Source organism: Solenopsis invicta, chromosome 14, assembly GCF_016802725.1.
Source record: "Solenopsis invicta isolate M01_SB chromosome 14, UNIL_Sinv_3.0, whole genome shotgun sequence".
Taxonomy (NCBI): domain Eukaryota; kingdom Metazoa; phylum Arthropoda; class Insecta; order Hymenoptera; family Formicidae; genus Solenopsis; species Solenopsis invicta.
Genome location: NC_052677.1, coordinates 17,757,829 through 17,782,379, shown reverse-complemented (window position 1 = coordinate 17,782,379; position 24,551 = coordinate 17,757,829). Strand labels below are relative to the sequence as shown.

At 36.5% G+C, this 24,551-nt stretch overlaps 6 protein-coding genes and 2 long non-coding RNA genes across 14 annotated transcripts in view; 5 read left to right on the top strand and 3 right to left on the bottom strand.

Annotated features, from left to right (window-relative positions):
- Window positions 1-12: 12 nt before the first annotated feature.
- On the bottom strand, window positions 13-12,217 carry LOC105207701 (pancreatic triacylglycerol lipase). Of its 5 annotated transcripts, none has more exons than XM_039457478.1 (8): window positions 12,187-12,217; window positions 4,003-4,111; window positions 2,920-3,028; window positions 1,853-2,001; window positions 1,277-1,522; window positions 736-942; window positions 384-540; window positions 13-311 (listed from the first exon to the last, which is right to left on the bottom strand). In XM_039457478.1, exons 3-8 carry the CDS (start codon window positions 3,000-3,002, stop codon window positions 254-256), a joined length of 900 nt encoding a protein of 299 aa, XP_039313412.1. In that variant the 5' UTR covers window positions 3,003-3,028; window positions 4,003-4,111; window positions 12,187-12,217; the 3' UTR covers window positions 13-253. The 5 variants fall into 5 exon arrangements, with proteins under 5 accessions (XP_039313412.1, XP_039313410.1, XP_011175596.1 ...); XM_039457476.1 differs by lacking the exon at window positions 12,187-12,217 and adding an exon at window positions 3,186-3,491 and having other exon boundaries at window positions 4,003-4,100; XM_011177294.3 differs by lacking the exons at window positions 4,003-4,111; window positions 12,187-12,217 and adding exons at window positions 3,186-3,491; window positions 3,816-3,975.
- LOC120359547 (ataxin-8-like) lies at window positions 6,048-10,242 on the bottom strand. The gene is made up of 3 exons (XM_039457479.1): window positions 7,520-10,242; window positions 6,293-6,601; window positions 6,048-6,215 (listed from the first exon to the last, which is right to left on the bottom strand). Exons 1-3 carry the CDS (start codon window positions 7,524-7,526, stop codon window positions 6,070-6,072), a joined length of 462 nt encoding a protein of 153 aa, XP_039313413.1. The 5' UTR covers window positions 7,527-10,242; the 3' UTR covers window positions 6,048-6,069.
- Window positions 12,179-13,816, top strand: LOC105207702 (male-enhanced antigen 1). The gene is made up of 4 exons (XM_011177296.3): window positions 12,179-12,314; window positions 12,707-12,903; window positions 12,991-13,062; window positions 13,378-13,816. Exons 2-4 carry the CDS (start codon window positions 12,727-12,729, stop codon window positions 13,591-13,593), a joined length of 465 nt encoding a protein of 154 aa, XP_011175598.1. The 5' UTR covers window positions 12,179-12,314; window positions 12,707-12,726; the 3' UTR covers window positions 13,594-13,816.
- A 126-nt stretch (window positions 13,817-13,942) lies between these two features.
- On the bottom strand, window positions 13,943-19,064 carry LOC105207704 (sodium- and chloride-dependent GABA transporter 1). Of its 2 annotated transcripts, XM_026134026.2 has the most exons (15): window positions 18,440-19,064; window positions 17,446-17,622; window positions 17,124-17,382; window positions 16,827-17,046; window positions 16,650-16,751; window positions 16,306-16,486; window positions 16,089-16,221; window positions 15,865-15,999; window positions 15,668-15,771; window positions 15,450-15,574; window positions 15,233-15,345; window positions 15,007-15,138; window positions 14,676-14,879; window positions 14,419-14,586; window positions 13,943-14,343 (listed from the first exon to the last, which is right to left on the bottom strand). In XM_026134026.2, the coding sequence occupies exons 2-15, from the start codon at window positions 17,448-17,450 to the stop codon at window positions 14,242-14,244; spliced, it is 1,983 nt and encodes a 660-aa protein (XP_025989811.1). In that variant the 5' UTR covers window positions 17,451-17,622; window positions 18,440-19,064; the 3' UTR covers window positions 13,943-14,241. The 2 variants fall into 2 exon arrangements, with proteins under 2 accessions (XP_025989811.1, XP_025989810.1); XM_026134025.2 differs by having other exon boundaries at window positions 17,124-17,622.
- LOC113003656 lies at window positions 16,221-16,665 on the top strand. Its single transcript, XR_003268609.2, has 2 exons — window positions 16,221-16,480; window positions 16,587-16,665. It is a non-coding gene; the product is annotated as an uncharacterized LOC113003656 (long non-coding RNA).
- LOC105207703 lies at window positions 17,417-18,970 on the top strand. The gene is made up of 3 exons (XR_851466.3): window positions 17,417-17,630; window positions 17,723-17,952; window positions 18,334-18,970. It is a non-coding gene; the product is annotated as an uncharacterized LOC105207703 (long non-coding RNA).
- A 1,439-nt stretch (window positions 19,065-20,503) lies between the features above and the next one.
- Window positions 20,504-22,853, top strand: LOC105207811. 2 transcript variants are annotated; one of them, XM_011177456.3, is made up of 4 exons: window positions 20,504-21,378; window positions 21,467-21,915; window positions 22,010-22,165; window positions 22,239-22,853. In XM_011177456.3, the coding sequence occupies exons 1-4, from the start codon at window positions 21,209-21,211 to the stop codon at window positions 22,469-22,471; spliced, it is 1,008 nt and encodes a 335-aa protein (XP_011175758.2). In that variant the 5' UTR covers window positions 20,504-21,208; the 3' UTR covers window positions 22,472-22,853. The 2 variants fall into 2 exon arrangements, with proteins under 2 accessions (XP_011175758.2, XP_039313408.1); XM_039457474.1 differs by having other exon boundaries at window positions 21,219-21,343.
- Window positions 22,854-23,318: 465 nt separating this feature from the next.
- Window positions 23,319-24,551, top strand: part of LOC105207971 — a 1,596-nt gene continuing 363 nt past the window's right edge. The window contains exons 1-3 of the mRNA XM_011177678.3: window positions 23,319-23,805; window positions 23,925-24,146; window positions 24,324-24,530. Coding sequence (XP_011175980.2) covers window positions 23,661-23,805; window positions 23,925-24,146; window positions 24,324-24,530 — 574 coding nt within the window. The 5' untranslated portion in view covers window positions 23,319-23,660. The remainder of the gene's footprint in view (window positions 23,806-23,924; window positions 24,147-24,323; window positions 24,531-24,551) is intronic.

Sequence of the window (24,551 nt, the reverse complement as noted above, 5' to 3'; positions counted from 1 at the left end):
CATTTAAAATTGTAGTCTCAATTAATGTAATTTGTACTCTTTCTGTAGCATTACGTATATTAGGGATACATTCTGATACGATATACGTTCGGTACGCACTCATAATCGAAGAGTTTCATAAATAAAGTAACTTATCAATGACTAGTACAGATTATTGCGCGATCCTCGCCTGAACCGTAATCGTGAAATTCGCAAATTGTAGTTTGCAAATTCTCAAATCAAGAAACCTGTCAAGATTGACATTCAAAATAGTTTACGGTAGTGCGAAGGGAGAAGCGTCGTTGGTCGATAGATAAAATTTGCCACGCAACCTGGACGAGAAAAAGACAGATCGTAATGAATTATAATCGGCGAGTTTAAAAATATTAAGGAGAATATCTTACGAGGTTGAGGCGTATTCGCCCATCAAGACGACCGGATTGTAATCGCAGAATCGCTCTTTGTATTTTTCCCAGCTATCGCACATTCTCGCCTTGAAGCCCACCGTGCTGCCGATGCTCTCTGTCATAAGCTGATGCGCTCTCGAATGGCTACAGTAAGCTGTAACACAAAGAGGCATTAAGATATCGCTCGAGGGACTCATCCTTTCAATAATAGATTTGTTCTTTTTGAATTCATGAACGATTCATCTTTTATCTTTTTCTTTTCATATTGGAAATAAAAAAAAGATAAACTGCTAGAAAAAATGTATTCTTTAAAGCAAGAATATAATAGCAAATGCCTTGCGATACTTACTTATCGTCGGTCCAAAAGTGCATCCAGGTTGCGGAATCTTGCCATTGTTGGGATAAAAATCGGCGTGTCCTAATGGCGCAGAGAATCCGAATATCGGCCCACTGGTATGGATCACATCGACGAATTGAGCATCGGAGGGATCCAATCGGTGTTCCGGATCGACGATGCTGGAATTGGTCTCGAACAGAGGACTCGCGGGATCCAATCCTTTCCGGAAAAATCATAGGATTATGCTCGCTACTCACAGTTAATATTTTCGCTCCCGTAATTCGTCAACACCGATAACAAGTATCACAACTGCATTGTTCATTTACAGCCATTTCTCAATGCTGTCTTATCTCGGCGGCAGTACGTCCCAACCGAATTACATGTAATTTCGATATTTGTTTAATGTTTATTTATATACTTGTACTTTTTCCTACCTCTTCTTCCCGAAAGAATTCCTTAATAAGAATTCCTTGGGGAGGAAAATGTTACTGTACAAACAATTCGTTCGAAAAGTTACGATCCATTTTCAATGGATATCTTCGAACACTTCTACCTGTTATTCTCCCGACACGTCCGTCGTGATAAGCACCGGCGAAGCCCGCCACGTAAGAACCCAGACTGAGACCACTAATGTGCACATCCTTATACTCCAGGTTCGAGTCCCGGTTCAAGAAATCCAAGAACTGGCCTAAATATTCGCCGACAAGACGCGTGTTTTTGGCTGCCACTGGGTAGGCGTCGGACGCCAAGATTCCCCAGCCGACGACTATCACATTCACATCCTGATGAAGCAGATACGCTAAAAAAAAAAAATTTTTTTTTTTTAATTCAGAGGTAATACTTTAGAGGAAGAGAAATCAAGAAAGAATGATCACACGTGATATAAAAAGGAACTTGAAACTCTTCCGTAAAGTTTCTGGTGAGAGAGAGAGAGAGAGAGAGAGAGAGAGAGAGTGTGTGTGTAAAAACTTGCAAAATGATTAATTAAGCCGTTATCGCGCTGACCCTTGAACCGTCAACGACGTCGATTCCGTGTTTACCGAAATAGGCTGACCCTGATTGTTTGCGAAAGTAGGCGGTAGTAAGAAATGCGAATACCGCAATGACGCAATACCGTCGTTCCACCCACCGTCTATCAGATCGCGTATCCAACCCTCGTTCCCGGTATCGCTGAATCCGTGAACGATAAACTTGGTCGGCCGGCTCTCGTTAAAGTGCGACGCATACAGCATCTCGGTATTGTTCAGGAACAATTGCTCCTCGCCGAATGGGTTTTCCCTGTGCAAAACAATATCGTGAAAGTAAGACAACGGCATTTACATTGCGAAGTTGATCTCAGCATCTCAGACACGATAAACATTAAAATCCCAATTCGAACGGGGTTTTCCTGGTTACAAATTTCAACTCTTTACTCGTCGATCTCTTTGATGCGACAAAGGGAGAGAAGTTGGAACAATGTGAAGAAGCGCCTTCCTGTCGCCGCTTTTCCTCAATCGGCTTGTTTGCCGGAAAGAGAGACGGAGGAAAGAAAAAAGGGGGAGGGGAGGAGGGCGGGAGTCAAATCAAAGGCGCGATATTAAGGCGTCAACGCGGCGCGGCGCGGCGCGGCTCGATAGTCGATCGAACGTCAGCGCTGAGAATAGAATGCTCGCTGATTGCACGTATCATAAAAAAAATTGACGCATCCTCCACGGGGCAAGCCGGCGATAACGGCGCGGCCACGGTGCATGGAAATTAGCCGCGTCGGCGTGCGATTGATTCTCGATCGGCGCCAAGATACTCCCCACCACCCTTCTGGTCTATACAATTGCAGTTGTATGAAATAAATGGATTTTCGAGAGTATACGTTCCGGGAAGGAAGGCGGTACGGCGAAGAAAAAAAACGTCGACGACGTCGTGGAATGATGCAATTTAGTCTCGACAAGCGCGCGATCGGTGCGTCCGGGGATGAAGCTGGAAGCATCACCGTCCGGCTGCGGCGCATATCCTCTCTACAACCCCCAGGCAAATACGATGGGAACGGTTCTCGTTCGTTTTTCCTCCTCCGATCCGATCCGATCCGATCCGATCGACTGGACTTGAACGTTGTACGTAGCCGCTATCTCGCGTATCGCACTGAGACGTAAGAGCAACGTTACATTTTCATTTTTCTCCTCGCAATACGGTGTAACGATAATATAAAAGAATCATACGCACCTGGTGTACAATTTGAAGGTCGCCGGTTCGCGTTCCAGCAACACCGTCTCGACGATCGACGCCCGCGCACTGTTGTCGTTCATCAGCGTGCCCTCCGGATACGCGTACGCTGCAATTGAATAGCCGACAATTTAATCGGCGAGCGAAATTACACGAAAATCGAGAGACGAGAAAAAAGATGATAGAGAGAGGGAGAGAGAGAGAGAGAGAAAGCGGGCGAGAACCCTACGTGTCGCGATCGACAGCGAAACCGGGCGATCAATTACCTGACCAGACGAGGAAAACGGTCGAGAGGACGAGCAACTCGACCTGTGACATGCCTCGAGACAGGACGATGCGCGACATACCAGCCGTCTCTACAGAGATGCACCGGATTACTACTTAAACTTGGTCGGCTTAACGTCCCGGGCCCGTCATTCATCTCGCGCGCCTTCTTTTTTCTCCTCCACCACCGGCAGCAGCTCTCTCGGAGAGTACGATAAGAGCGCGCCTGCCGCCTTAATTCCTTGTTCGCGTGCTAGGTAGCGCTGGGTAGCGCCGGCCCCGCTGATGTCACGCTGATGGATCAGCGGCTTGTCGAAATTATAGAACAAATTTTTTTTATCTTTGAGTACTTTAGAATTCACCCATAAGAATTGATACAAATTTTTTAAAAAAGATGTAGGTTTTCTCAATATTTCTCAAGTGTTTCAATTTGTGTGAAAAATCTGTGAAAAATTTTCATCGTGTCGAGGTGCTCTTTTTCTGATATCTCTGCTGCATGCACGTAATTTATGATTTATTATTATAAAAAATTTTTAATTATTTTGCCACATTTCTTTCATTGAATTTCTTAATGATTTTACATAAAAATTATATATATTTAATTATTGTATGTATATTATAAATACTTTTACCAGAGAGAAGATATTGAGAGCGGCCATCCCGACCTTTTTATGGGAACGCCAAAATAACCGTACACTAGCGTCACCTGTGTTCACAATGACGTCATCGGGTACTACTAGAGAGCGTCTCGATCAATGTCGATAAAATGTGGACATAGCACGGGTGGGAAGTTGGGAACCATGAATTCGTAGACATTACCGATGCAATCGTGGACCAATTGGCTTCGTAGTTCAATATGGAGTCCGCCTTCATGTTTCTCCAGGCTTCTCTCCACCACTTCTTTCCGTGTTTTGTTCGTACTTCGCACCAGAGTTGCCATTGAGGCGCCGATTTGCAGCCACACCGACAGCCAGAGGGAACAGACCCACTTGCACCGGCTGGCACTTTATCCCCACTTATCGGCGTACGTCGAGCAGCCAAGGCGACGAGTGGGGAGCTCTACTGTCTCCTTCTTTCTCAAGCGGTCTCTCTCCTTCTCGACCTATCTTTTTCTGTCTCGAGCGTTCTCTTTCTTTCTTGTTACAGGCGCAGCTTTGCTCTCAACTATCAGCGATTTGAGATTTTCGTATCGCGGAACCGAGTTACGACGCGTGCGTGCGCGCGCGCGCGCTATGTATTTATATATATACACGTTTTCTACTTATGCATATATAAAAAATACATGACCATATATCGATTTTTTTATCTTTATGGTATATTTATAAAATAGAAAAGAAATTGAAAAAAAAATAGCTGTATTAAGCATGTATACATGTTTACAAAAAATGCTTAATTATTTCTAAATTACAATGTAGAAATATTGCAGCATGAAATATATTCAGCATGGTGACACTTTAAATAAAAAACCAAACGGTATTGAAATAATTTAAAAAATCGTTTAACTTTTTGTTTAAAATGTTACTATGCTGAATGTGTAATATTTCATACAGCAATATTTCTACATCATAATTTAGAAATTTAATTGTGCATTTTTGTTAATATTTACTTGGATAAATTCTTTTAAATGTTTTACGTATAGCATAGCTAAAAGTATCTTTCCTAATTATTGAACAATTTGTTTCCAAATTTAATTTTATATCATTAAGATGATTCACCTATCGCATATCGTTATATTTTTATCGAAATACTATTTCCAAATTAATTGAACAATTATCAACATTTTCTAAAAGGTCAATACTTTTACATCTATCTTTTTAAATGTACCTACACAATTGTTGCTTACAAGATTTGGTCATATAATTTAATATCGGGAAATGTCACGCGTCTCATCGCCAATTTGACAACTCTAGATCTGAAGTCACATACGGCTGTTACTGTTGTTATAACATGATTTCGAATCTCGAGATTCTTCAGTCGAATTCTGGCGATTACAATATTCAGTACTTTAATATAGCAATTAAAATGTGTTAATATTTAAGTCCACTCTTGGCCACCATGCGCGTTTTTTATTTAAAATGTATCACGTAACAAAAAATTATGCTCATTTTTTTTATGAAATAAATACAACTATTACCGAAATTATTTTTTTTCGATAATCTGTTTTCTTAGATTTACTTTATTTTACATAAATATTTATTTGCACAAACGTACATAGTGTTGCTCAACGGAAACCGCGAGAAGGTGGTGGTCTCTTCCGTCAGGAGGGAAATGTAAAAAATTATTATCTATACTTAAAATTAATAAGAATTGAAAGTAATATTTAATCAGCTACATTGTTTTACAATATTAACTAGTCACATAAAAAATGGAATTAATTAACATTGCAAAATAATGTAACTGATTAAATATCACTTTCAAAATAAATTTTTTACATTTCCCTCAGTGTGTGTGTGTGTGTGTGTGTGTATGTGTGTGCGCTTAACTTTATATTGTTTTTACACGCTCGTTCTTTCTGAACGATGTCCTTACGGACAAAATATTTTGCACATCCACTCTTTTGAGCGATATTATTTTGAAAAAGTATGAATAAATAAATGTGCGTTTGTTTCTACCCTGTTGTAAGCCAAGCCCTTTAAGAACAAACAGAGACATGAACGGAAACAGAAAGAAAAATGTAACTTTAAAAATATTTATAAATAAAATAAAATTACTAAAATAAAATAACACAATATAGACTAAACAGAGAAATTATAATAAAACGCATAAAAAAAGAAAATAATGGTGAAATAATAATATAAAAATATAGTAGGCGAATAGAAAATAAAAGTATATAAATATATACGGATAAAAAAAAGTCATTTATATTCATTTTATTAAATTTTTTATTTAAATATTATAATATTTGTTAATAATAATGGTTCCTTTTCCCCTTCCGCCACTACTACTTCCTCTTCCGCCTCTGCCTCTGAAGATCCCGCGTTGGCGGTACCAACGGGCGCGGGAACGCCCATGTCCTGGTCCATTTCTACGGACTAAAAATAAATATAAATAAATGTAAAACTAAATATTTTATATATATCCATATATTTAAATATAAATATTGTATTACTATTATTTTGCTGCCGCTCGTAAGTATGCTGCAGCTGCTCCTGCTGTTGCAATTGCTGCTGTTGCGGTTGCTCCTGCTGCTGCTGCGGTTGCTCCTGTTGCTGCAACTGACGCTGCTGCGGCTGCTGTTGCTGGCGTTCTTGCAGCAGCAGATTGACCGCTTGTTCAAGGCGGTCTATCTGCTGCTGCGGTTGCTGCTGCTGTTGCCGCCACTCTTGCAGCATGTTCTCTATCGCCTCCATACTTCTCTCCATATGCTCCAATCTTCGTTGGAGCACGGAAGGTCCTTGACGGACTACGATCTGTTTATCTGAAAAATACATAATATTAATAAAAAATATATGAATATATATTATGTAGTAATTCTAGAAGCAAGATTGAATGTCAATAATTTCGTTTGAAATATAAATAATGTACATAATGTACATAATACTACAAGTAGATAATGCAAGCTATGTGAATTATTATAAATTGCATAACACAATACAGAAAGTTATGATGCAATAAAATTATTTATATATCCGAAAGAGAAGTAACTCATCAAGTCAATGTCAAATAAACATCGATTTGATCTAAAAATCATCGTTTTGACGTCGATTTCATTTATCGCTGAAGAGCAATTTTAATAATGATAAAATAAAAATATCTAATATTCCAGAAAATTAAAAAAAAAAACAAGTTTATGTCATCAAGTCTGAGTTCATTTTGAAATGCAAAAAAAATTCTTTTTTTTAAAGTCATAAACAGAATTTTTTGCTTCTGAAAATAAACTCTTGAATTGACATAAACCTGTATTTAAAAAAATGTTTTTTTAATTTTTTGAGGTGTTATATTTTTTTTTATCACTGTTACAATCGAATCTCAGCGAGGAATGATAATAAAATCAACGTCAGAAAGATGATTTTTATATCAAATCAATATCCATGCGATATCAATTTAATGAGTTATTTCTTTTTGGAATATATTAATAATTTTATTCCGTTTTAACTTTCTGTATTGATATTCAATTTATAATTTGCATTGCTCATCTAGTAGTAAAAGATTCGTTAGTAAAAACAAGACATATACATAACCCTTTGTATCAAGAATTATTTCTTTTATTCGTTGAATTATGATACGTCTCTGAATTATTAGACGCACAATCCCGTTAAAGAATTACTTTAATCGTTAAAATAACATAGATTGACTTTATCAGTATGTTAGTATTAATAAAATATTTATAACTAACCTGCCATATCACTGTCCGTCGCTGTCGCAGGAACATAAACAAATGACAGTGGAGACGCAGATCATCGATAAACGCGCGTCCACATGATTTTTTACCAACCGATTAGTGAGACGCGGCCTAAATGTAGCATCACTGTTCTGAAATATGCTTCAATTGTTTTTCTATGCGCTATGTTCATTGTTATCTATTTGGTCGCAACGTCTTGCTGCTGATTAGAGCTCTGTATTCAGTTGGCAAATATTTACGACCAAAAAGGTAAAACGAATTTTTACACAACACATTCACAACACACACACCCACATATTCCGAAAGAGAATAGGATATAGTAAATAAATATTGTGGGAGTGACGAACCACGGGATCCTAATCTCTTTCTGTGACATTGGTAATATTTATATATATTTATTATTTAATTTATACGGAAATGTCCAATAAATCGATCAAAAAAAGAAAGCGAACCTTCTTAGAAGCTTGGCTTTCCGATGATCGATATAAATCTTGGATACGTAAAGTTCCATCCGACAATTCTCTCTACCATTGCACTGTATGCAATAAAAATTTGTCATGCAATTCAGCATATGTTTTGAGACATATGGATTCTGTGGGTCATAAAAATAAACTTAAAAAAGAATTATTAGAAAACAGTGATGAAATATCACAACAAAGATATAAAACATTTCAGCCACAATGGTTAGAAATTGATGAATATAAATGTTGGTTACGCGAAGTGGCACATAATAAAAGTTTATTTTTATGTTCAATTTGCGATACATATGGAAGTATATCAGGTGGATTATCGCATATTGAACGACACGCAGAATCCAAAACTCATTTAGATAAATGTAAAAATTTAGAAAAGAACACGTGTAGTAAAGAATCATATACACGAAATAATGATTTGCCATTTGAGGAACGTAAAAAAGAAGCTGAAATGAGATATGCAACATTAATTGCTAGTCTCGATATTTCTTTTAATAATGCAAAACACATTTTAGAATTTTTCCAAAATTTATCTGATGATCCACATGTATTGAAAAAAATGACAATGGGTCGTATAAAGTGCAGAAATGTTGTCACAAATGCAGTATACCCAATGATGAGAGAACGTGTTGTGAACAACATACAAAATCAAAAATTTTGCGTATATATTGATGAAACGTCTGACATTACAAATGACAAATGGATGACTTTTCTTGTAAGATACGTAGATTTAGAGATATTAGATATTCGCATTCAGTTAGTAAAATTAATTGATATAGATGCCAAAGATTCCAGTTCGGACAAGTTAATTAACGCATTTAAATGTGAAATGTGGCGATTAAAGATACCATTTGGAAATATTGTTGCCTTGTCATGCGACAATGCGTCTGTCATGACTGGGAAACAAAAATCATTTAAAAAAAAACTGGAAGAATTATGTCCAAATTTGTTAACATTTTCGTGTCCTTGCCATTCCGCAGCGTTAGCAGCTCGTGCTGCATGTAATAACATACCCGATGTTTGCGATGACTTTTTAAAAAGAATTGCTAAATATGTTAACAGCAGTCCAAAACGTACTGCTATTTTCCGTGAATTTTGTCTCAGTTTTGAAAATAGGTATTTAAAATTAAAAAAATTGTGTGAAACACGCTGGCTTTCTCATTATCAATGCGTAGATAGACTTCTGGAATCTTGGCATACAATTGAACTTTTCTTAACTGAGCAAGTTGTCAGTGAAAAAAGTAAATCTGGAGAAGAATTATTGATTATAATGCGCAAAGTCGATGTAAAAGCGTATTTTTTATTTTTAAAATATATTTTAAATGAATTTAATGCATTCAATGCATTCTTTCAAGCAACAGAAACGCGGATACATATGTTACATTCTAAATCAGTTCAATTTCTTTTTAAAATTTGCAAACATTTTTTGAAAAATGAACTTATGAAATCTTTCACAGAGAACATTATGAATATAGTATTCTCTGAAAAAGAAAATCATAAAGTGTTACATGAAATTACTTTTGGACCCGATTGCGATGAATATCTAAACGAAATAATTATGCAAGGTAACGAAAACGATGTTGCAACAGTTCGAGAGAATTGTGTGTCGTTTTATGTGACTGCTGCAGAAGAAATTCGCAAAAGGTTACCCATTAATAATTTATTTTTATCAAAATTAAATATTTTCCGACCATATATAACTTTATATAATACAGATAGAGAAACATCATTTAAAGATGTTTCTTTCGTAGCCAAAACTATCGGTGGTTTTGAAGAAGATGGTTTAAAGAAAGAATGGATTGCATTGCCATCAGACTTTACAAATGAAGAAAAGCAAAGTCTTTCAACAAAAACATTTGACAAAATGTGGAAAAGAATTTTGCAATGTCAGGACGTTAATAATAGAGCTAAATATCCAAATTTAAAAAGTGTTGTAAATGCTGTTCGATGTCTTCCCAATTCTAATGCCGATGCGGAGAGAATGTTTTCTCTTTTAACTGATGTTAAAACTAATAAACGTAATAAACTTTCATCGGCAACCGTTAATGCAATTTGCGTTATTAAGTCGTCATTAAAAGCATGTAACGAAACTTGCATAAACATGACGATAAAAGAAAAAGATTTATCTCTTATGTCGCCAGACAAATTATATAAAAGTAACGCTAAAAAAGACCAGAATACTTTAACATTACATGCAGTGCATGTTAATGATATTGCTGGTCCTTCGTGGGCAGATTAAAATTAAAATTATTATATTAAAATTTTTTTCTTGTCCGTAAGGACATCGCTCTAAAAGAGTGATTCAAATACCTTGTCCGTAAGGACATTGCTTGAAATAGTTAAAAATATTTTGTCCATAAGGACATCGCTCGAAACAGTGTAAAATATTTTGTCCGTAAGGACATCGAACGAAAAAATGTGTAAAAGATTTTGTCCGTAAGGACATCGCTCGAAAGAGTGTGTAAAAGACTATGTCCGTAAGGACATCGCTCAACAGAGTGTGCAAAATATTATGTCCGTAAGGACATTGCTCGAAAGAGTGGATGTGCAAAATATTTTGTCCGTAAGGACATCGTTCAGAAAAAACGAGCGTGTAAAAACAATATAAAGTTAAGCGCACACACATACACACACACACACATACACACACACACACACACACACACTGAGGGAAATGTAAAAAATTTATTTTGAAAGTGATATTTAATCAGTTACATTATTTTGCAATGTTAATTAATTCCATTTTTTATGTGACTAGTTAATATTGTAAAACAATGTAGCTGATTAAATATTACTTTCAATTCTTATTAATTTTAAGTATAGATAATAATTTTTTACATTTCCCTCCTGACGGAAGAGACCACCACCTTCTCGCGGTTTCCGTTGAGCAACACTATGTACGTTTGTGCAAATAAATATTTATGTAAAATAAAGTAAATCTAAGAAAACAGATTATCGAAAAAAAATAATTTCGGTAATAGTTGTATTTATTTCATAAAAAAAATGAGCATAATTTTTTGTTACGTGATACATTTTAAATAAAAAACGCGCATGGTGGCCAAGAGTGGACTTAAATATTAACACATTTTAATTGCTATATTAAAGTACTGAATATTGTAATCGCCAGAATTCGACTGAAGAATCTCGAGATTCGAAATCATGTTATAACAACAGTAACAGCCGTATGTGACTTCAGATCTAGAGTTGTCAAATTGGCGATGAGACGCGTCACATTTCCCGATATTAAATTATATGACCAAATCTTGTAAGCAACAATTGTGTAGGTACATTTAAAAAGATAGATGTAAAAGTATTGACCTTTTAGAAAATGTTGATAATTGTTCAATTAATTTGGAAATAGTATTTCGATAAAAATATAACGATATGCGATAGGTGAATCATCTTAATGATATAAAATTAAATTTGGAAACAAATTGTTCAATAATTAGGAAAGATACTTTTAGCTATGCTATACGTAAAACATTTAAAAGAATTTATCCAAGTAAATATTAACAAAAATGCACAATTAAATTTCTAAATTATGATGTAGAAATATTGCTGTATGAAATATTACACATTCAGCATAGTAACATTTTAAACAAAAAGTTAAACGATTTTTTAAATTATTTCAATACCGTTTGGTTTTTTATTTAAAGTGTCACCATGCTGAATATATTTCATGCTGCAATATTTCTACATTGTAATTTAGAAATAATTAAGCATTTTTTGTAAACATGTATACATGCTTAATACAGCTATTTTTTTTTCAATTTCTTTTCTATTTTATAAATATACCATAAAGATAAAAAAATCGATATATGGTCATGTATTTTTTATATATGCATAAGTAGAAAACGTGTATATATATAAATACATAGCGCGCGCGCGCGCACGCGCGCGTCGTAACTCGGTTCCGCGATACGAAAATCTCAAATCGCTGATAGTTGAGAGCAAAGCTGCGCCTGTAACAAGAAAGAAAGAGAACGCTCGAGACAGAAAAAGATAGGTCGAGAAGGAGAGAGACCGCTTGAGAAAGAAGGAGACAGTAGAGCTCCCCACTCGTCGCCTTGGCTGCTCGACGTACGCCGATAAGTGGGGATAAAGTGCCAGCCGGTGCAAGTGGGTCTGTTCCCTCTGGCTGTCGGTGTGGCTGCAAATCGGCGCCTCAATGGCAACTCTGCTTCGCACTTGTAAGGACTGGTAAGGACGACGCACGACGGTGAGCTGTCAGCTGTCAAAATCGGAGCTGCATCATCAGTCTCAAGTTAATTTTATAAGCCATCGACTTTCTTTGCGTGCCCGCGCTCGAGAAAATGGTAAATAAAATTAACGAATATAAAAAAAAAAAAAAAAAATCTCAACGTTTGCTTACTTCTGTTCAATTTATCGAAAAATTGTTTTTATTTGTCTCATTATCAAGAATAACATATTTGCTAAGCTCGTTGAATTTTTTACTTTTCGAAATTATTTCTGTTATACAATTAGAGTTATTTATTTATTACTTATTTGCTACGATTTTTTTTCCTGTAAATTATATAATAATAATAGTAGAATGAATTCATTTTATAGCATATAAAATTATTGTTATCACATGCGTTGATATCAATTGATGAGAATCGAGCCGTGGATACGTTATGCTGATAATAAATATGTTAAAATGATACTTAGGTTCCATGTTTATATTTTTTTCAATTTTTGTTAATTGAAGAGTTAATCTGTTGACACATCATGTCGCCGGAGCCTACGCAAGAGCCCATTCAAGAGAATCTGACAGTTTCCAATGTAGTCTTAGATACAAGAGCAGCGAATGATGAGGAAGATAGTGACGATGAAGATATGGGTATGGCAGGATATATGCCATTATCCCAAGTATCTACCGATGTTGATCCCATAGGCGAAGAAGAGGTACTTTAACAAACAAAGCAACAACATTTTTATTCTCCAAGGCAAAGTATTTTTTAAATCAGTTTAACATTTCTTTTTTTATTCCAGAATGACGAATGGCTACCTGAATTTGGCGAATCTAGTCAAGCGTCATCTGCTTCGATAACTGACACTCAGCAAGTAAGTGTTAAATTCTTTAAATAAAAAAAGTTACCATGAAAAAGTTGGGATTAGAATGATTCTATTTTATCAGTTATTGTATTTATAAATATTTAAATAGTATGGAAAAGCTTTCTTGTGAACAGAAAATCAATTAAGGTCCTCAGATATAAAGATAGATTTAACATATTTTCAAAAAAGAAAGAGAACATCGAGTTGTTTTTCTTCCGTAGCTTTTTTATATGCTAGGTGCTTGTATTTTAAAATAAAAGAAAAAATATGATAATGATGAACTTACGCGATTCAATTTGCGATTAATGCACTGCAATATTTCAGAGTTGCTCTTCCGAGGTATTGGAAGTCTGGTCCTGTCCGCACAATCGTTCTGACATTGATCTAGATGCGACTAAGATCAAAGAAGTAAAATCCGTCATGGCGTCCATTACCATTCCCGAAACTTCTATTCCGCAATGGGCAAATGCGATCTCGGAAGAGCAGTGGAAGGAACAGCTTCTCGTACGCATTAAGCAGATGCAGAGCAAAGATTCGTAAAACTGACAAGTTGCAACGTAGTCACTGTGGTTGCAATGAAGAATTAAGATCTTTACTGTCCGCTTTGTACATGAGGAGCAGTACATTTGGAATTATTCAAAGTATAATTTTTATTACAACGTAAAAAAATGCAGAAACATAAACGAGATGCCTATGAGAGCTGGCATCGAATTATATATGTTTTAGCATTTTAAGTGTAAAAAAATAAAATATTTGATTTTTATATCTTTCTCTCAGTTCAGATCAAAAAGCTGCTTCAAACAGAATTTTGACATCATCTTGTTAATGCGTAAGATGTATAATTGTTTGGTGAGAGGGGAATATAAATCAAAACATATTCGAACGCGAATTGTTAAGTATACTTTTATTATTTTCGTTTTCTTTTCATATGGTATGTTGGAAGCAGATTACAAGAGATATATAATAGAGTAGTTCAATAAATCAATAAACATCGCTTTTCTCAATGAGACTACGCTCGAAATGAGTAAAACGAACAATGATATCTCATCTTGACGCTATTCTAATGAAATTTGATGTATTTCTGAATCGCAAAACATTCCATTGCGCTCAAATCTTTCCCATTAGCATACTATACTTCATTGCATACATCGCATAATCTGTGTGACTAAAAAAAGGCACAATGTAACTTTATAATTCAAACTCCGTGTCGATGACAGCGGCTTTGACTGGATTGAGTTTTTTCCGTAAAGCAGCAACGTCATCTTCTATTTTTATCAATTTTCGATATTTCTGAAAAAAAAGAGAAAGAGATGAGTTATCATTATTACGTATCTAATTTCTACACACATGCATGATATTACTTACCTCTGAGGTAGTTCCGGATGTAACGATCCAAATATAAATCATATAACCTGGAATGCACAACATCGAGGAAAGACCCGCGAGCCACCCCAACAAATGGCTCCACCACGGAAATTCGTACGTGAGGTATTTCACAGGGACGAATTTGATAATATTAAAGATGAATACGCCCTATATATATTAAAAGCAATCATTAAACAATAGTTTAATGTATTACTTTTATATGCTTTATTGTCTGGACAAACTGGACAAGGTCTTACCACGCAAATGGCAGGTGTGGTAAATGTCCAGCATATCTTCCACCAGAAACAGGGATAGTAGCCTATCATGTCCCGAATGCCATCGTAAAATCGATCCACCCCGAATGCCCATGAGACGGAGATGCATTCAAAGAACATTAGGAAGAGTAAGCAAAATCCGCTCACAGCATATGTGTCCAAGAGTTGAAACACATACATACCACCCTAAAATTAATTCTCATCAGTGCATTCAGAGGAAACGTACAAGATTAATCTTCTATCACAGAATTAAAAAGAGTTAAAAAGATATTTTTCTACTCTTTAGGTATTGCTTAACAGGATTAACACTCACTTCGGTGACACATAAAAGACCGATTAAATAGGAGATCAAGCATACGATCGCGATGAACAGTTCCTTCCGTTTTCTGAGTAATCGCGGCCACTCGTCCACAGCGGCGGTGATAAAGCCCTCCATGGTGCAGAACTGGAATGCGACTTGTTTTTAACATTAACATTGATCCGCGATAATTGCAGAATAATGGATGGATCGAGCCTTGAATTCGATGAACGTACGTTACCTGACTGTCCAACCCTATCAGGATAAGCATAAGGAAAAATAGACTCGACCAAATTGATGCCCCAGGTAGTTGCAACACCGCCGAGGGATAAACTAAGAAGGCTAAACCGGGCCCTGATCGAAACGATAGATGTAACAGAAAATTATTATTGTTTAATAATAATAATGATATTGAAACACTGCACAAATATTAAAAAGAAAAAAAAATGAATAATTACCAGAAGCAGCTACATCGGCCACTGGTTTCTGTTGCTCGTGGGCCATAAAACCAACCACGGAAAATATGACTACTCCGCTAAGCAAGCTGGTACAAGTATTTACTCCACATACAATAAGAGCATCTCTGCAATACATTGATAATATTGCGTACAATCTGTCTTGGAAAAAGAAACAAAGAGAGAAAGAATGAGTGGAACAAAGGACAGAAGATTCTTACTTGTAAACGTTATTGTTAAACTTGTTGTAACTGCCTAGAGCTACCAATGCACCTAGACCGAGAGCGTAAGTGAAGAATATCTGTGTTACCGCATCTATCCATACCTATAATGCACATATGTTGATCGTGTTAATGTGCGATTGTAATAACTGAAGGATAAATAAGGAAAAATTGCTGAATCGTATGGACGATTTTACCTCAGGATCGCCGAGTTTCGAGAGATTCGGTGTAGCGTAATACTTTAAACCTTCCGAAGCGCCAGGAAGCGTCAAGCCTCGTACGAGCAGCACCGCCAACAGAGCGTACGGGAAGAGGGCCGTGAAATAGACGACCTGTATTACATCGTATATACCTGCATATTATTCACGTACGTACGCAACGTGATGAAACACTTTTGATCATAGTTGCGTGCTCATTTTACCTTGCCGGTCCATTTGACTCCTTTCCAGATGCAAAAGTAGCACATGATCCAAACGACTGCGAGAGTGCCGGCCAATTCCCATCTTATACCACCGACATCTTCGATGCCCGAAGAAATCATTAGGGTGCGCCTCCTTTTTTTTGTAACGAAAAAAGCGGATTTAGTATTTTTTTCCTTGTAATTGTAATTGTAAATATCTACGGAATTGGTGACTTACTCCCAAAATTCCTTGACTGGATCCTTCAATAATCCGTGGCTCAAGTTCCCGAGGGACGTGGCGCATATGAGGCCATTGTTTGGCCAGTATTCGGGCTCCCAGCACGTTACATTCAAACGTTCGTCGGGCGTGATGCAGTAGCGTGTGTTCCATGAGTTGTCACAAGTTCTCCAGGGTACGTCTGTATAAATTATCTGTGTTATATTAGATTAAAACAATTTCTCATTTTCTACAGATTTTCCAAAGAAAGAAAAATTTATTGTTTTGATTGCACGTTTCAGATGAAGCACCGAAGCGCCGAATCGCGCGTGTGCTTTTACCAAGTATGAAATAAAATCGCTCACCAGGACGTAGAGAAACCAAGAAGTAAAAGAGCGCCCAAGCAAGAATGATGATGTAATACACATTGGTCCAGCAGGAAAGCACACAGGTCGCGTATCCAATGCCTGTGTCAAGATCAACATTATCACCGAGTCATTTCAGAGACACAGCTCGAGTGCTTTCTAATTTGAAATAGTCACCTTTGAAAATCGGTGCTATCTTAAAAACACCCAGACCACCTATCGTCAGCATCTGTCCTAAGGACAGTTCCATCAGGAACATGGGTATACCGGCCAGTGCGAGCGCGATGAAGTAGGGTACCATAAAAGCACCGCCGCCATTTTTATAACAAAGATACGGAAATCGCCAGAGATTTCCCAAACCTATGGCCAAGCCCACGACGGACAAAATGAATTCGATCTGAAGGAGAGAAAAATTGTGGAATATGGAAATCAAGACATATCGCACGCGAATCCCAAAATCCCGCTTGATCTCACCTTACTGCTCCAGGTCCCTCGATCCGGTAGGTTTTTAGGTGTCCTCATCCTGATGATCGAGGACTGTCGCAGACATTGTATCGCCTCGAATCGAAAGTCCGACTCTTTCTCGCCATTGGAAGAAGCTCTGTTGCTGGCGGGGTCGGAGAAGAGGGCCTTCAACTCCTGCACCGGATTCGCCGGATTCACGGGATTCGCCGCCGGTTTTCTCGGTAGAGGACTGGTGGATCTGTCTACCTTGGGACGGCCGGTCGATTCCCTTGAAGGCATTATTCGTTGCGACGACGAAATCGCGAAACGAGATCGAAATTGGAAAACTCACCTCATCCTAACACTTGCCGACCGCAAGTGGAGATCGGCTCGCGCGCTAACTTGCTCTCTTCTTTCTTATTAAAACGCTCAAACGGGATGTGATGGCCGCGCGACGTTGATTCGACGTGGACTCGATGTGAAAAGAGTCGACGGCGAGAAGCGCGAAGGGCTGATTGATAATTGTCGTCTATAATAGTAAGTTTTTTCTTTTTCATTTTAATTTTTAATGCGACCTCGTTCTATTAAATTATATCTACGTCTAGTTACGCTCTGACCTTAACAAACAGGAAGCCCTTTGAGAGCGACCGGATGTATTACGAGCGAGGCTCGAGAAGAGTATGCGAGAGATAATGATGAGTCCCTAATATAAATAATAGATGAAATTTGCCTTCTCTCGATGTGATGATAATACCCGCACGGTCATCGTCGTCGTCGTCGTCGTCGTCGTCGTCGTCGTCGTCGTCGTCGTCGTCGTCGTCGCCCGCGCGCGCGCACGAGCGCGAGGTGCGCGTACAAGGTATGACATATAATAGACAAGGGTCTTGATGATGACGGACGATGAATAACGAGCCACTTCCGGGAATCATAGCGTTCGCCGAATGCGTTCTCATCGTCACAACCTTGTCCTATTTTATTATTTAACTCATGGTGTCCTGTGCACTGCGGCGGTGTGACGTAATAAATCCGTTTGGTATTGTACGTCCCACGGCGATGACGACGACAACGTATATAACGACGACGGTCCCATCTTATTCAATCAAAAATTGTTTGATCTTAAAATCGTACACAACGATTGCTATATGAAAAATTAAATTTTCAACGAAAATTCAAACCAATTAATTAACGATTATAGATTTATAGAGAATGATGTGACAGACAGTTGTATATTTTGTTTCAGATATTTTTCCGCGACGTGATTTCGACGTGAAAGAAAGTAAAGACGCCCACTGCTGAAGAAACGAACGATCCGTTTGCTTCGCGCGGAAATCGCAAGCGATACATACGCAATTATTAAGATCCAATATATGCGGTTTTCCTGAGCCGCGGCACCGTCAAGTCTCCCTTCTTCTTGGTATTCTCACACACTGCTTCTTATCTCGGCATTCTGCTAAATATTCTGCTTCTTCCACATGCGAGATCACTTCCGAGATCTTCGGTACGGAATGCGGAACTTCCTGCGGGGGCTCAAGTCACCCCTTCCCTCTTTTTTTTCCTTTTCTTTTTAAACGAGAGCCTTCGAATGCTTGATCCAACACGACTTCGAGGAAGGGCTCGCACGGATGCAGAGATTTCTGCCGTACCCCGTCGCGATCTACCCCACAATGATGCTCGGTCCCCCTCGAGCATGAACGCACCTATCTTTCCATTCAACAAATTAATGCCACAGTGTCACTCTATATTTAGGCTGCTCGTACGACACGAAGAGATCGGTCGTACGCGCGCGAATCGCGCCGACCGAATGCGATGTAACGTTTTCCGTTTTTCCTTTTCTTATCATATGAAATTATCATCTCTTTCAATACGATAACGCGATTCATTTTTATAAGAACAACTCTTTGAAAAAAGATATTAAATGCATGAAGGCTATAATTAAACTTTAAAGAGCGATAAGACAAATACGGAATTTTTCTAAAAATTTTTCATGAATGATTGAATGAATTTTTATATGCAATTTTAAGCGAGTATTTTTTTATACTTGTAGATAATATTGAGGTATATCGAGTTATTTATGTCGAGTTTTAGTATATATCTATATGATGCTTTTCCAGATTTCAAATTTCTCAGTTTATGTGATTTTTTAAATCACGACATTTTAAAAAGAGTACCTTGAAAAATTCTTCCAAACAGTAGAAAATTAGAGAATCCGATGACCAATTATTTTTTAAATGTTTTTATCACATTTTATCATCAGTTGAATAAATTTTTAAATATCCTTTCAAGAACAGACTTTTATTGAAATATTTTGTAGTTTTTATAATTACTAACTGCCGCCAGCCAAAGGTTGTTCTTGTTGAGATTGTGTTCTCTTTCCTATGAACAAGTCCTCATCTGCAAGTTAAAAAAATACTGTAATGTTTCTCGATTTATTATTTTAAAAATAAAAGTAAGTAAATTAAACGTAATATTAAAAAAAAAGATACAATTCAATATCGCGTGTCACTTTTCATTAGAATTTTTTTAAGTGATAACAGGTTGCAACAAGTCTGAAACAATAGCGTAAAAATTGCCTCAAAATTAGTCGAAAACCTTTACAAAGAACTTTGCCAGTCATATAATGTGAATTATATATCTCTCCTGTATTTTCGACTTTGATTTTTATTTCAATCAAATCACATCAATTCAAATCAAAAGAGCAACATTTTTTCAATTATTTGACTTTTCAGGCACATTGTGGTGGAGGTAAGGGAATTCTTGAAGCAAATAAAATTATTCTCGTACTTCCTTAGAATAGTGAAACTGCGTATGCTGAAGAAGCTATGCTGCATAGAACAAAATAAGTGTTCAAGAAAAATGTGTTTGAAAAATATGTCAGGTGTGATAGATATATGACTTTCTTTTATAGTTTAATTAATGTTTCCCGTGTTATTGCAAATGATGGTGGGCGGACAGTTTGAGTTAATGGCAACAATAATAATAATAGTAATGCACTTTTGGCATCTGCTTCACCAGATAGGGAAAATAATCTTGTGATCGTGGATACTTTTAATTTGTTTTGAAAATAAAGAATTTGCTAGAATCTACAAATTTTTACATTTGAGATTGTAGTAAAATTATTCTTTATCTTGATAAAAATTTTTCTCGTAATTTTTACATAAATTGGAATATTTTTCAGAAATACTCGGCAATTAGTCTACATCCTTATTCTCTTAAAATTTTTTATACATGTGAATTCTGAAATATTCTGAAATTTCTAATCTTATAATTTCTAAAAAATACTTTTAACTTTTTTAAATTTTGCATAACACTTTATCAGAAATTATAGAACAAAAATCTTTGAAATCTTAGGATATTTCAGAGATGTAAATTTTTTGAATATTTTTAAAAAATGTTTTAATTTGTATATAAAAAATTTAAGAGTTATAAAATTATACAGAAATTCTAAAAAATTATACATGAAAGGTTCTAAGAAAAATTTTTCACCAAGACGCAATGACAGTAATATAAAAAAGATTTTTGTTGTTGATATCGATTGAGTCATCTCTGTAGAGATGCTTTACAAATAATTAGAATTTACTCTTATGGTCACGTTCAAGATGCTTCATATTTTCATCATGTTCAAAATCTTACTTTTAAGCCTTTGGAATGGCTCACGACTTTCAAATAAAATTCACAAGTAGTACAAAAGTAATTTTCTTATTATTGCTCTAACAGGGATTTTGGTAAACAAGAATGCTAATGTTAAACCAGAAAAATATAGGGACGTTACCGTACGCGATTTTTACTTGAAAACTAAATTATTTCAGCAAATAAATACATGTAATTGTATTTTCATCGAAGTAATTTGAAGAAATATTAATATTATAATAATAAATATCAATATTTTCCGATGCCAAAGACATTGTTTTTTTCATGCCTGTAAAAAAACTTAACTTAACCTAACCTAACCTAAACCTGGGCACGCGGCATTGCGCGGTCCTGACGTCCTGACGGTCTGCGCGGCACGTTCATGTTGGTTCGTGCACGTTCATGCAACCCATTGTACTTGAGAATAGTCAGTAGTTTTGTGGTTTTGACAGTAGAATCGTGAGTTTGACTCTCGCATTTTTGGAATCATGGATAAAGAAATGAGTAATGACGACGGTAAGAAAGCCGTGAAAGAGCAGTCGCGGTGTTTCGTCTGCGACGCCGAGGTCCTCGGTCGCTTCTACGCCTTGGCCACGTGCAGAACACAAAGCTCGCGGACCAGGGTAATCGAGAAACTCGGAGAATTAGTCGGCGAGGGGTGATAAATCTGCATTAATTAGCGGCCTGCCCGTTAGCTAACCCCACGTGCCAGCCAGACGTTAAGTAAGATCGATTTCCTGTCGCAGATACATGGTCGTGATATCCGAGGATGACGTGATATGCCGCAGCTGCGGCATCCTCGTTAATACTCTTGATCGACTGGAAACGGAAATGCGCCAAGCACAAAACTACATTCTACACTTCTTGGAGAAAAAGTATTCCCTGGCGGATGGGGAACTACGTGGTTATGGTGACAAACCGAAGCCTTGTCAACCGCCACAGATCACGAGGTCCGAGACGACAGAGACCTGCGACTTGAATTCACTGGGCAAAAAGATACTGACGAAATCTCAGATCTGGCTGCAGTGCAACAAGTGTAAATACACCACGCATCATGATTCCTTCATGATGCATCACATGAAAGATCACAACGAGGAAAGGGCAGCGGACGAGCACATCTTCGAGAGCCAGCAGGAAAGTGAAAGACATAGTTACAGCAAAGTGAATGACTTGGAGAACAAGGAGAATGAAACAGGTTGAGTAGCGCTAAATCTAAGAGAAATTGTTCAGATGCATTCTTGCTATCTGTTGCAATTTTTATAATTAGTGACACTGTTGATACGTTACAGATAATTCTGACATTGTTATCAAGGATGATAAAGCGATGGAGGTTACACTTTTGGAGCCGATTCAGTCAGTTTTTCCTATTACTCAATCTACCTCACCACCACTGTTGGATTTATCAAATTGTAATCATTTATATGCTTCTGATACGTTACCAGCGAGTAAGTATTATTTACTGATTAGTTAATACATTATTGTAAATCTGTCTTAAAAAGGAATTTTTTCTTATAAAAGGTGTTTCTACCTTGTCCCAAGAACAAATGTATGTTCTGCAACCAATTGACACAGCTGATATCGAAAACTTGAAGAAGATGACAAGATTGGACTCTGAGCAGAAAATGGAAGTGAAGAGCGAAAATAGAAAACGGATAACCTTGAAAGAGGATGGAAGTCTAGAATTGGTGGAGATGCCTTGGAACGAGACAGAAGGATCAAACACCATCGACACGACAATGGTGTTTGATTAACTGTGCAAAAATCAAAGGCACTTTAGTATTACATTTGGTTGCTTTAACTGTTGAAAAACTCAGTGTAATATACAGAAATTTATTATAATTCTAATGTTATAAATGAAGTAACTTTATTCGTCATACTTGGATTTCCGCATGACACTCGCGATGATGTTTATTTTGCTGATCAAAGCTGTGTCATGTTGACAATACATCGATGTCAATAGACTCACGGTTGGAAAAATCACAGTTTCTTTGACACTTGTCGGTTGACACTGATGCATATCGAAAGTGTGTCTAAAGTTGTTTAAAAACATTTTTTAAGTGCATGCTATACATATAATACACATGTTTTGGGATACATATTGATCCCGTTTTTTACTAAAAGAACATATTCCGACAAGAATCTTTTTTGAATCTAATTCTTTATTTTTTTCCTCTAATACTAATTAGTTATAAGTTTTATTAAAATTTTGTTTATATTGCTAATTAGTTATTTCTCTTAATCGTATGTTACTTTGTAACCAACCGTCGTTGTTTGAATAATGCATACTTTCATTAAATGTAATTTAAATTTGAAATTTTTGTTCTGAGAAATTTTTTGTATAAATTTTAACTTTAAAACGATTATATTTTTTGTATGCGTGAATGTGTGTCTACAATAATGTAAATTAATGTCAGGCTGCAATTTATTGAAAAAAATCTCAGGAAATAAAACGCGTGTCTATGATATTTATTGATGGGAAAAAATGGATGTAAAAAGGAAACAAAATTGAAATTTTATGGTCTAATTTCTTATACAATTTTGGAACACTGTTGTACAAAGGGTAAAACAGTTCATTCCCGTTTGATTTACTCATATTACATTATGGACGTAAATATCATAATTCAACTTTTCGTTGAAGCGTGTTCCTTTTTGTATGTATGTACATACATAATTTTTGATTTTGTATTATAAATATTCGTGTTCAAAGAGAAAATAAAAATCTATGAATGATTTTACCGACTGAGAACTCGTCTAGCGATGTTTGCGGTGCGACGTTGGCGCCACTGCTATTCAAAATATTTTGTATGCGTCTTCTTGCAATAGTCGTTATGAGATGAGTGGACGGCAGTGGACGGTGGAGTAATCGTACAAGCACGTTTTGCGTTGATTCGCGTACTAAAATCAATCGATTTGTTATTTATTCAATAGATCGCGAATACGATGGATATCGAGGAACTCGAGTGCAATGTACTCGACGTTTTCCAGAAAGACGACTTTAGCATTCTTGATAAGTGGATATCGTCGTATCGAGAGTTTCGATTGCGCATTGACACAAAGGTTGAACAGGACTTTCTTTACGAAAAAGGTACGGTCCCTTGTATTTTATTAATCACAAACTGTCAAAGACTTGTCAGTCCAACTTACATAGCAAAATTACGATAACTTGTTTTTATAAAAACAATCTTTTTCGTCTTTGTTTCGTAGACTGCTGTAAAAAGAAATCTGACACTACTGAGAAAATATCGGAGCTGCAACAAGAAATTGGCAAGACAAAGTCTGACGTAGACGCTGTCATATTGCAGCAAAAAATAATTGGTAGGAAAATATCAAATACAGTAAAGTTGCAAGAGGATGTGAAGAGTGAACTGGAAAAGGCACGAGAGCAAAGAGAAGTCTTGTCATTGGAAATAGTGGACCTACAGCTCCGTAAGTACAGCTGTTTGTTTAAATCAGACTCTCAGGATTAATAAACACATTTCACTTGACGCAACACTTGAGAGGATCACTTGTTTAATATTTGACGAAATGATTCTAAGAGCATTGCAGGTATTTAATTGAAACGTTGTATTTCTTACTTTATCGATCTACTTTTAATGCTTCCAGAATTAGAAGAAAGGAAGAGAAAGAAAATCTTACAATGGGATGCCATTAAGCGTGCGTGCAACATTTATAAAGTAAATTTGGATATACATTTAAGTCTTCAAGAAGAGAATGATTGTGAATATGTAAAAATCTCCTTTTTTACACATAACAAAGCGATAAAGGATGAATACTTTGTTCAACTGTCATGCAGTAATAATTACTGGAAAGGTATGTAATATTAGAAATATA